This window comes from Nylanderia fulva, unplaced genomic scaffold (genome assembly GCF_048542155.1).
Source record: "Nylanderia fulva isolate GAGA-0341 unplaced genomic scaffold, ASM4854215v1 Scaffold33, whole genome shotgun sequence".
Classification (NCBI taxonomy): Eukaryota; Metazoa; Arthropoda; class Insecta; order Hymenoptera; family Formicidae; genus Nylanderia; species Nylanderia fulva.
Genome location: NW_028190400.1, coordinates 841,019 through 853,851, shown reverse-complemented (window position 1 = coordinate 853,851; position 12,833 = coordinate 841,019). Strand labels below are relative to the sequence as shown.

Below are 12,833 nucleotides of genomic sequence, written 5' to 3'. Positions count from 1 at the left end.
AGCATCTCTTATACGTATGTATATGTATATATAATTTCTCGCTATATTTAGTTATCATTTTTTATTTCCCGCTTTATTCATTATGCGTGTACGTGTAGTTTTGGCACGATTAAACTTTGTTCGGTAAGATTCCTCGATCGACGAGGGCATTAGAACCAAGAGAAAGAGAGAGAGAAAGAAAAGCTGAGGATAAATATTGGTTATCATTACTGCTTCGAACCAGAAACACGAAGCCGATAAGGCCGTGAAGATTCGACCTCAGCGGCGCCTTCATCTGAGTAATAAAAAGAAAAAAAAAGAAAAATATATTCTGTACTGGAATATACATAAATCGGCTGACACTGAAGGTAGCAACTACGGTTCAACACGTGCTCGTTGCGTGGATGTCTGGTGACATATGCAACAGTTATTAACACTCCTATCAATAACTTTGCCGAATTTTTACGATTGGAGTGAACGCTCGTTCTCGATTCGTACTTGCACAGATATGATTTTATAGAAAGCAATTTTGTAGAACATGTTTTGCATTTTTTGGAAAATATTTAAAAAGCAAATACAGCACAAAGAGTGCAATTTATTTTCAGTAATTAGAATAAATCTATGAACGATCAATAGATCGAAAAGGTAAATAAAAAATGTTTTAAATGTTTGACTAATAACTGTATGATTGATTAATTTTATTTAACTAATTATTTAAAATTTTGATATTTTATATACAATTATTATAAAATTTTAGGATTAGGGTAGCATTAAGGAATAGCCTAATCAAAAGGCAAATCTCTAAATAATTCCCGAGCTATTTTTGTCACACACTCGTAGTCTGATCGCGAAGTCCGAATTGAAATGAAGGTATTTAAATTCCGTCGACCGGTCCTTCCGCTTTCGACTGAATTCGATTTATGCTCGTTTCTCTTGTGACATGTATGTGAAAAGGTAAAACCGGTTGAGGAATGTCTCTGCTCCTCTACTCATTATCTTTTTACGATGATCGGTTATTTTTCTGACGCGAAATTTTTACATCTTACGAATAACTGTACAATGTAAATTTAAATTTGAACAAATTATCGTTGCAATCAAAATTTATTATGTGTTACTAAGTAATATTCATCGTAATTATACTAAGTAATTATACTCATCGACTTATCGAATGTAAGAAATAAACGTACAAACATGACATATGTCACAAGTTTTGATAAAAATTTGTAATGAATATTGATGATCTTCCCTGATCTCTCTATTTGCTTTTCTAACATCAACGATGGAAATATACAGACTTTTCATATATTTTCTACATATCTTATTAATAGTGAATATATCATTAGTAGCAAAATAATCTTTTCTATCCAATGTAAATCTAATTTTTTGGTTAAAAATATTACATTTGATTTATGTTCATTGATTTCCTCTCCTGATTTACGCTTTTAGAATTATTCGAAATTATTAAAAAATTTTTATACGCAGATTTATTAAAAATTTTGAAGTGAAAGATCTCTCTCTTTCTACTAAAGGTGACTTCATAAATCTTAAAATCGTTATAAAACTTTTTTGTTCAGAATGCGTTTATAAAAAGCAAATTAAAAAAATAAAACAGTAATGTATGCGTGCCTGACAATTAAAAATGGCAAAGAGCAGCAAGAGTTCAAGGTTAGCCAGCATAATGTTTACATTCTCATGCACATCGTTTAAATACTTCTGATCATTCTTTGATGCACAAACCGAGTAATATGATATCGAGATTATCATAGGTCAGGCATACACAAAGGTTTTGGCATCATTATTTTGGTGTCATTTGTCTCTTCTTTCCGATAATACGAATTCTTTATAGGCGGATCAACAATTATAATTAGAACGCGATATTAGATACTGTATCAAAGTGTTTATTTGAGCAACATGGAATGTAATTAATTAAGCAGTTCTATCAACTATTCATCTTTCAAATTTAATCTCGTTCATGAATTTCATTATCAGAAGCTTGATTACTTTATTTAAAAAATATATAATATGCATTATTTTACACAAATTATTTTTAATGAGCATTTTCTTTACATGATACTAATGACTGTTTAAAAACTGCAACAAATTCATTCATTTACACTTTAGATCTGCAATTTTCAGTTTTGCTAAACTTGACGTGATTTCATAAGAAAATCTTTCATCCATTCATTTTCTGCGGATGTTTTCTAGAGCAAAGAGATCAGAGTTGTTTGGTGAAGTTCTGTGAAATCTATGTGTGAATTCGAGAAAATGATTACTGTTTTCATTCACGATCGTCATTCTGTCTTTATTTTCGCCAACTGATTCATAAGACAGAATAGGAGCATCGTGCTATTTGCGGAATTCGAGTGAGAAGCGATTCGGGGCAATTCGCACTCACGTGCGCGATTTCACCCTCCTTGCACTGCCAATCTTTCCGAAACAAGTCCGATCGACGTCATTGAGAACGTCATTCGCCTTGATGGCAAGTGCATTTTTAACACAATCAAATTAAACGCGCCCTCCACTCGTGTTTTCCTCAACGATAAAAAATATGTGTCTCGAACCGCAAGGTGACTCCGATTATAGGCTTTATATCAGGCAGTATCGCACATTACGAACCGACAAACAAAAGTCACGCTATACCGGTGAAACTGTCGAAACCGATAGCAACATACATACATACATATATATATATATATATATATATATATATATATATATATATTTACGCGATTAAATTTTCCTGTTTGATTCTCTCTCGAATATATTTGTTAACTTGTCGGCAAATCATAATATATAGTAGAATTAGGCAATTTTATATCCTATGACATAATTTATGCCATAAATTATTTGAAATTTTCTAATTGGAAAATAAAACAGTCTTTAGTTCGATTTTACGAATTGCGTCCAATTACTTAGATAACTTTTCACTTATTCCTCATAAAAATCTTGACTTTTCATATTATCACAATAAAAGTATATATACACTTATTAAATAATAAACATCTGTAAAAAGTGAAAAATTATGTAAAGGAACAATAATCTTATTATACAATAAAAAAAACTACACAATTGCTAACGTAATAAAAATGTGATGAATTAAACTGAACATTAAAATTATTTACAAGAAATTTTCTTAATGCGCGTGATATTTGACAGGTTCGTATGACATTTGACATTTTCTATTATCTGTTTATACTGTTTAATATTAGACAGTTAGACAATCTTATCATTTTGTGATATAGTAAATAAGATACCTACTGATAACTATGTGACAACTGATTAGTAAAATTAGGATGTCTGTCACATAAATACTGTGTTATTTCATATTTTTTCAGTTAAATAATCTGCTAATTGTGCACATTTAATAATTATAATTGACATCTGTACGACTTTCTTTCGATTTTTCTGGGTGACGTAAGATTATATATAAAATTTTTATGATGTATAACATAAAAATATCTACACACAGCAACTTAATTTATAATTTTATTATATTTTAATAACTTGTATTTAAAGCTATGAGAAGAAAAAGTTTAATTTATAATTTTATTATATTTTAATAACTTGTATTTAAAGCTATGAGAAGAAAAAATCGAACAGTAAAATTAATAAAACTAATAAAATAATAATCTAAGTTATCGCAATATTTCAAAATTTATTTTTATAAGACTGTAAATTATAAACTTCTCGTCTTTTAAGTTTATTTTTTTCAAAGTTTATTTTTAATTATTATATTGCACACAAACAATTGATAATATAGGCATATATCATTACTAGACAAATATTATTATTAAATATTTATTTGACATTTGCCATATTGAATGAAAAATTGATTAGCATATGTATGCAAAATTTTTCTTAAAATTAATATTTTATCGATTATAAGCATATGTAATGTAATACTTCTATTTTTATGATGGTGCTTATTGCGTAAATTCATCTTAATCTTAGATGCGCATTTTTTGCATCTCAAATATGATGGCCCAGTCAAACATTTAGCACGCCTTCCGCTCGATCCGAGTGAGGAGTGATGATCTCTTATCCAATGAAACGAACATATAAATAGCACATTTCAAATAATGTAGAAAGATTTATGAGACAGATTTATGAGGCAGATTTCATTCATCATAGTTTCTCATTAAAAAATTTGTTTAAAATAAATATTGCTTAGATTAGATATACACTCCACTTCCACGTGGCTCTACTTTCTCAATTTGATAAGGTTATTGACATAGAAAGAGAAGACTGTTATTATATATCTGCACAAATTAAATTTTGAGATTATAAGAATATCAAAAGTGACTTCTTTAACGTACGTCTTATCTATTGTAAATTACTACCCGTTTTACTATCTATATTTATCGTAAATTACATACTAAAATAATTGCATGTTAAAAAGCATGAAACAAGTGCTTGATCATTTTGTCAATGTAGATGTTTCGTTCTATGTATGGTAATTTGCCTGCTCGTCATGCAGCACTACGTTCTTTGACGACAAATGATTCGATTACAGAGCTGTGTAACCATATGATGTCAATGCATTTCATCTCATCTCTGGCGATTACATTTGTGAACAAAGTGTAAAGTAACCACAGATTCCTCCATTTATAATCCTAATGGATTACATCGTAGTTTCAGATTTATCATTTGTATTCAGATTTAAAATTATAATTTTAATGTAACAAATATATTCGACGCACAAACATCTATATTACTCGTTGAAAATTGTTGTCGTTCAGTATAAATTATGTAAATTTGTTATCATAATATTTTTCGTAGTCGCGTTTAAAAATTAAATTAATACAATGAATATCATATAATTTGCATAAAGCGAAAAAGAGTAAAATAATATTATTCCATAAGCCTATATGTAAAATGTAAGCTTTGAAAGTTTTTTTTATAATTCTCTGTATAAAATATATATCGTAGGATTTTCTCTTAACAGAATGCAAAATACTAGAACTAAATATTAAAACTCTATAGGTCTTGTCATACTTCTTTTACTTTCGTTAAATTGCAATTTCTTTAAATCATTTGTTGCTGATTACAACTTGCTCAAGTGTAATAAGACGCGAGGTTAAGGTTTCCTCTATTTCAAGCAATTCGCAATTAGACTTGCTTTGCCACTCTCTTTGATAATAGCGACGAGTTTACATCTACCTTAGAGCATGAACAATTGGACCCGGTCCAAGGCCGTGGTGTGTTTCACGACACGAAGCGCAAGAAGACGGTGGACGGTGGGACTTTTCTAAATTTGACCGCGAGTATGTCCGAAATAGTTTGACGACTGCGTAATTTTCCGCAGCGAGTCACGTGGCCGTTCGATCCCCGACGAAATAAAAAAAGCCGTCGTATAAATAATTGGCATTTTACAGTGCATTGTATTCAAACGCCACAGATGTTTTCTCATAAAACTTCGAAATAATTTAGATTTTTTTGCGAAATATATATATGTAAGGATTGAGTCATCTTACGTTTTACAATCTCTAATCTTTACATCTTTACTGTGTATGTATTGAAGAAATATTACAACTTATACAAAATGAGCAAAAATATATAAAATGATTCTTATCCAAAATAAATAGTATAACAAAGTATAAAAAAATATCCATAATAATTAAGTATAAAAATAATAATTAATAATTATTAAAATAAATAACAATTAAATATTTAAAAAATCTCACGTCAAAAAAAATTATGCAAGAATGAAATTTCTAATGAATTAACTAAAATGTAAACGTAAGATGACTTGGAGCACATATAACGTAAACAGTAATAGGATATCTAGTGTCTAATATATAATATTTGTGATTAACATGAAAAAATACTAAAAGTACTAATGATAATTGTATTAGATAAATGTGTGACTGATTTTATCTTTACAATTTGCAAAAATAATGGATTTTTTCTAGATAAAGAGGATGTCACATTATCTTATATAAACTACACTGATGAACTATGTGAATATATCATGTGAATTACAACATAAAATCATGATAAAAATCAATTATAAAAAAATTGCTATAAACTTTAGTACATGATCAACATAATTATCGATTATTTATCTTGTTGATGGTAAAAAATATATTTACCAATTTTTTTATTTAAAAGAAATATTTTTCTTTTAATTAAAATAAAAATATTTATTTTAAAGAAAAAAGCTGATTAAAATTAGAAAATTAGAAAAATTAGAAAAGTTATAAATTTTTTAGAAACATAATATCATTAATATTTACATTAATCGAGACGAAGAAAAAAGTGCATCGCCACAAAAATGCGGTCTATCGAGCTTGATACATATCTGACACTCGCTGCAGTCATGTCGCGTGCTCCTCCATATGACCTGACCTCTCTCATATATAAACAGAAGAGGGCAAATGATAAATTGCTACGGATGACATACGTATCCCATTCTGTTGCTTCTTCTACAAGAAGCGGAAAAAGTTGATGCTATCAATTTTTGGTTGTGTTTTTCACAATTTTGCTAATCTTAAAATTATTTAATCGAATCTAAAATTTGTGAAAGAAAATTAACATTTAAAAATCTTTTAAAATATTTAATTCTTTTCATTTATAATATCTATAAGTAAACATATTTGCAACTTAATATATGTGTAATTTATATAATAAATATTAATGTCATATAAATCTTCTATTATTTATATTTAAATTTGCAAACAAATTTACATTTATATTTATATTTATTTATATTTATGAAAAATAATTTTGCTAATATTATAATTATCTTAATTGAAATCTTTGTTTAATAGACTGTTGCACATTTTTATATTATGAATGTCCACGAAAAAATATTCCATGATATTCCGAATGTAATAATTATTTTAAACGAGATGCAGAAATATTATTTATAATGAAATCACATCAATTTTAATTTACATGTTTATTACGCAACGTTTATCTACTTATTTATGATAATTACTGAGTAATCCGATCCGATCATCAGAGTTTGATGAGAAATTTCTTCTACTTCGTCTTTGCGGTAAAAGAATCTCAGCCTCAAACACATGACGATTCATCTCGGTAAAGATCAACGTGCCGTAAATAGAGATGTAACGAGGTATGTCGAATCGAGAATTAAGATCATGAGTTAAAGTCTGTTCATTCCGCTATCTCTTCGGGACCGATAAAAATAATCACGGCCGAATATATCACGCTTGAACACGCGACGATGCGCCTGCGAGAAGGAAAATGCAACACGCTTGCCGCGAGTCATCAAATCGATGAATAGAAGTGCAACGAGGTATATCGAAGATTTATTGCCTGCAAACGCGATAATGAAGGTATTGACGAGATGAAGGCATGTTGATAAATAGAAATTATTTATGTATTTTTCGATAAAAAATTAGAAAAATTTTGCTACTTAAAATGAAGTTACGATAAAACGATTTTGACTATACAAAATTTTAATTCAATTTCTTCACTCTTTTTACATATACTGTGTGTACAAATCTATTGATATTTTATTGAACGAAAATAATTTTAATTTTAATTCATTGATTATAAAAATATATATTATATAGTAATATGATATAATAAGGTAGATATATCCATCATATTGTTTCTTAAAATTGCTCTTTCGCCACATAAATGAGAATGGCAATAAAAAATTTAATGATCATAAATTCTATTTTATATATATATATATATATATATATATATATATATAGATATATCATGTAATATATATTATACATATTTGTGTATATTACATATTGTAATAGATAGATATTCATATATAAAATAGATAGTGATATCTATATTATAACAAAATTGTATCTAACAAATTAGTACCAAAATTAGACACGAACAAAAATAGATAAATCACTAATTTATCGCATTGTATTATTCAACAACTTGATGATATATTGATGTATCAGCAGCAACTTCGGAAAATTACAGAGAAATGATATGACTTGTAGTAAGAAACGATAAGATTTTTTGTGTAATTCATTAGACCAAACAATCTGTCCTTGCTACATCATTGACAGAGAAGGCAATCATTGAAGGAGAAGTCATAATTGTATGATGATCTCAACTTACTATATATATAAATATACATATACTTATATGACGATTTCATGAACTGTACCTGTAATAGCATTTAAGTTTTATAATAAGTTTTTCTCTATCTTATCGTAATTGCTAATGTTTAAGTCTTCCCTTGTTTAATTTTCGTTTTTTAATTTTCTATTCCTGATAAATACATATATATTTTTTATCTTAGAACATTTTTTTTAAATATACTTAATCTAATGTCGCTTTAATCGCAATTTAATTACGACCTAGTTTTCTCGACCTGAAATAACATGATTTTTTTTTTACTTACATTGCTCAATGCTTATTATAATAATTATATCAATTTTCCGTTATAAATGTTATCAAACCGTAATAACAAAAATAACCGCACGTGCCGAATTAAATCTAGCTTAATCTTTTCAGTCATATGACAAATATTGATATCCTAAGCTGACTTTGTCACTTTTATCTCAATTGATTTTTAGTATCCAATTATTGAGAATAGCACTGCTTCAAGAGAAATAAGCATCCGAATGTTCAGCAATAGCGTACTTGGTTTCGCTTTTGCCAGCGATATTCGCAGAGCTGATAATGTATATATCTGTTATCCATTCATTAGCAATCAGTATACATTACATTTTTAGGAAATTAATTTTTTTCTATAAAAGAAAAGACTAAATGATCAATATTTATTTCAATACTACCTAATAAAACATTTATTTGAAACAAATAAATATCTATTTACATTGCTCAATGCAAAGGATTTTCTTATATCAAATAAATATTTTTTACATCCAATCAATATTATTAGTTTCAACCCATACAGCACAACAAGATTGCAGCAGCATTGTGGCAACATTTATATTGTTCTATAACATTGCAGCAATAATACAATAAAATATATATGTAATATTACTATTGGATTATTAGAAATGTGTCAAATACATGATCGGACTAAATGTTCTGTACCTAATATTTTTTACGTGAATTTTGTTTTCATATTATTTCTGAAATGTTGCTGCAACGTTACTTAAACTATATTGCAAATTCATGTCTATATAATATTTCTGCAATATTGCTATGCAATGTACAATATTGCAATGTTGTTGCAATATTGCTGCAAACTTGTGTGCTGTATGGGAAATAGATGATTTATTTGGCAGTATTAATTGAAATAAATACTTATTCAAACTCAATAATTTTTTTCAGTGTATTCAGTCAGTGTTTATTTCCGGTCCAGGGGAGAGAACCCCTACTTTTGTGGCGTCTCTCGTATTGTAATCGATATGCATATCTCTTGGCGCGAAGATACGCACGCGAGCGCGATTTAGGAGGTGACTTTGCGCGTTGAAACTCGAAACGTTCGCGCTATTCACGGTCCGACTATTCTCAAACGGTGTGGAGATGCTCCGCCATTCGGTTCCGGTCTGGTACATACAAACTGTGGTATATATTCGTGTCATCTCGAGCCCGGTCTTCTTTACCCGGAACCGGTCCTCAAAAAAGGAAGAGCGACAGCGCGCGGAGGATCACCGGTTTGCCATCCTCGAAACTCGTAATTCTACTCCGCGAGTAACATAATTACACGTGTATAATACCACAGCGAGTACACGCAAACGTCGTGTCGTATGTAAAAAAGTATATCAACGATAAAAATGTGCGTAGAATGCACGCTATAATGAGCTCTAGCGTAACTTCACTCTTCTTTACCTTTAAATGGCTTTTAATATGCAGATTTATAAATTGCAACAAGTCCCGGAGATTGCGACATCCTTATGTACAGCAAAATAGCTGTTGTGTAAGCTTTTTTTGCACTATATTGCTATATTTAAAATACGAAAGAATCAATGTTAACTTAACAAGTTATATAAGATATATGTATAGGTTCAAAATTTTTATTATAACAAAAATTTCTGATATAGAATTGCATGTTTGAAAAGAATTGCTAATTATTACAATAATTGTGAAAACTATTATCTATTATTACAATTAATTATTAAAATTATTGTTATTACATCTTATCACGCCCCATTTTATCTCAAAACTGATGTTAATAAGGTATAATAAAAATCTTATTTATATTTTGTTAGATTACTTGATAAAAGCTTTTAATCATTTATTTCGCTAAATTTATAGTCAGACTGTTACATCGTATCTCGTGTCGAAAGAAAAAATGCATACATATATGTACACGAGATTATTATATTATTTTGCAAGATATTTTAATACATGCTTGAGTAGATGATATCGCATTTGATACGGTAGATATTGACTGATAATTCTGCAAAATATATTAACGCACGAATTATGCGTATCATTATCATCAAATTCTTAACATGTATAAAAATATTTGACGAGACTGTGTCTTTATTATCGATGTGGAAAATATGATTAGCAAATCAATGAACGTATATCAGTCATATCGATAACTAATTGGTATTCGATCAATATAACTATCAGATATTTTTAATAGCTTTAACAATAAGACTATGCAGATCCACGTGATCTAGGAGTGATTCGAATGGTTGACGAAATCTCTGGCAGGCGAGAAGCGACAGTTCTGATGTGATGTTATATCGTAGCAGGGCACATTCGCCCACGACGATGGAGAAATTAATATTAAGCATCTTGGCGCCAATAAATTTGTCAGACGCCAGAATTACATTAGGAACAGCACAGTCCAGTCTCTCGTTCGATTTCTCGCGAATAATTTTTAACAACCACTTCTGTATAATTTTAGCCGTGAAGGAATAATTAGAAAGTGTGTGCGAAAGAAAATATCGTCGACGAAAATTGTACGCTATTAACTCATAAGATGTTTTGAAAAATAAAATATATAGGAAAAATTATATATAATTATATAAAGAAAAATTATATAAAACAATTAGAAAATAAAGTTATAAAATCTAATTTTTACAGAGTATTTTTATAATTTATATATGTATATAATAAATAACTCTGTTATATAATAATTCGAAAATCTAATTTTTAAGTATATGAAAGAAATCATCCCCAATTTTTTTAAATTCCACGATTTTTACGTGACGCGTCAAAACTGAAACATTCATATGCAATCAGCATTTTAAACAGCATTTTTTTTGTAATTTCAGATCTAAATGTGTTCCATAGCAATGCCGGCCGAACTGATCCTGGGGCACAGCCCTCCGGTTTACAGTTCTCTATTGTACAGTCCTCTGGTGGTTTCGGCACCCACAATCAGTACTAGAACTGTGCCTCCCAGGATCAGACCATGTCTCTCTTCGGGAGCTTTGCCCCTGGACACGCTGCGAAACGATGGCAGTGGCAAGCAGAAGAAACGGGTGGTGTTCGCCGACGACCGCGGTCGTCCTCTCACACAGGTAATTATATTATATTATATTAATTATATAGAATTATTTAATTATACGGCGAAATTGACCTTTCTGAGCGATAAATTGGATTTTATTATTTGCATCTGTGTTTCGTATATCTCTGCTGACTTGTTCCTTTAATAAGTAAAAAAAAATAAAGAAAAACATGTGTAAATATTTTTAAACCTGTATCGTGAATCGATGTTATATTAATAAAATTTCATAAGAGAATTTGGCCAACACAGAGGACTATGTTCGCAAGCAAAGTGTAGATATGCATCTAACATAAGTCTGTGTTTACCTTTGAGAAGTTCGCAAACGATACAGATAGGCAAAATCAATATTACAGCGATAAGTTTAACAGCTTATTTTTATCTTGCTTTTCGATGATACTTTTCGTTCGAAGTAGCATTTTTATTGAAATATCACACTAATATTTTACCTTAAGATCCACACGAATCACGCATTGTTGTGCGTATTCGCCAGTTTTTTGATTATCTAAATTATGCATATTATTAATCAATGTAAATTGGATTCATATACATGTATGTCAGAAGCAAAAAAGAAGAAGTGCCAAAAATCACTTTCCACTCGTATTTGCATGAGAACAAATATTTTCAATTCCAATCCAAGTAATTTCGAATTATCACGAGTCATATTAGTCAACGACTTGTTCTCTATTATTTTTTCCTCACTTTCAATATTTCGTCCGCAGGTTCGCGTAATGTCGGAACCAAGCCACGTGCCACCACTATGGAGCACGGCTTACGTGGCCGGGTTGACCGGAGGTCTGCTCGGTTCGCCCAAGGATCCAAATCAGGACGCGGCGCAGAATTCTACGCCACTGTGGCAGGTGACCTTCCCGCAACCGGCAAGCGACTATCTCGCCTTTCGCCATAAGCTCGATCAGGAGAGTGTCAGCTTGGAGAATGTGATTGTGCGCGAGTCCGAGCAATGCCTGGTAGGCACCGTGAAGGTCCGGAATCTGGCTTACGACAAGGAAGTCGTGGTGAGAGCGAGCAACGACTCCTGGTCCACTCACGAGGATGTGTACTGCACGTACGTGGAGCAACGAGGCTCGCCGGTCACCCTCACGCTCTACGACACCTTTCGTTTCCGGCTCACTCTGCCCGTGGCCTCGAATGTCATCGAGTTCTGCGTCCGATACCGCACCGATGGCAAGGAGTCCTGGGATAACAACGAGGGCAAGAATTACGTGATTCGTAAGAAGCAAGAGGTAAGTTTTTACCTTCTAAACATGTCTTTTCGAAATTACAATTGATTTATTCACTTTGGTTTAATGTGCCTCTTCATTATTGGGAATACTTTTCAATTTAATATATATATATATATATATATATATATATATATATGTATAATGATTTCTCATAAATACACAGAGAGAAAATTTCCTAATATTTGTCGAATATATGTATATTGACTGTGATATCACTTCTATTTGGAATT

The 12,833-nt window shown here is 30.3% G+C and overlaps 1 protein-coding gene across 3 annotated transcripts in view; it reads left to right on the top strand.

Annotated features, from left to right (window-relative positions):
* The window catches only part of Gbs-70E (Glycogen binding subunit 70E), a 29,210-nt gene that overhangs the window by 5,281 nt on the left and 11,096 nt on the right, over positions 1-12,833 (top strand). For all 3 annotated transcript variants that reach the window (XM_029298958.2, XM_029298960.2, XM_029298959.2), the window contains exons 2-3: positions 11,127-11,375; positions 12,082-12,603. In XM_029298958.2, the coding sequence (XP_029154791.1) occupies positions 11,133-11,375; positions 12,082-12,603 (765 nt within the window). In that variant the 5' untranslated portion in view covers positions 11,127-11,132. The remainder of the gene's footprint in view (positions 1-11,126; positions 11,376-12,081; positions 12,604-12,833) is intronic.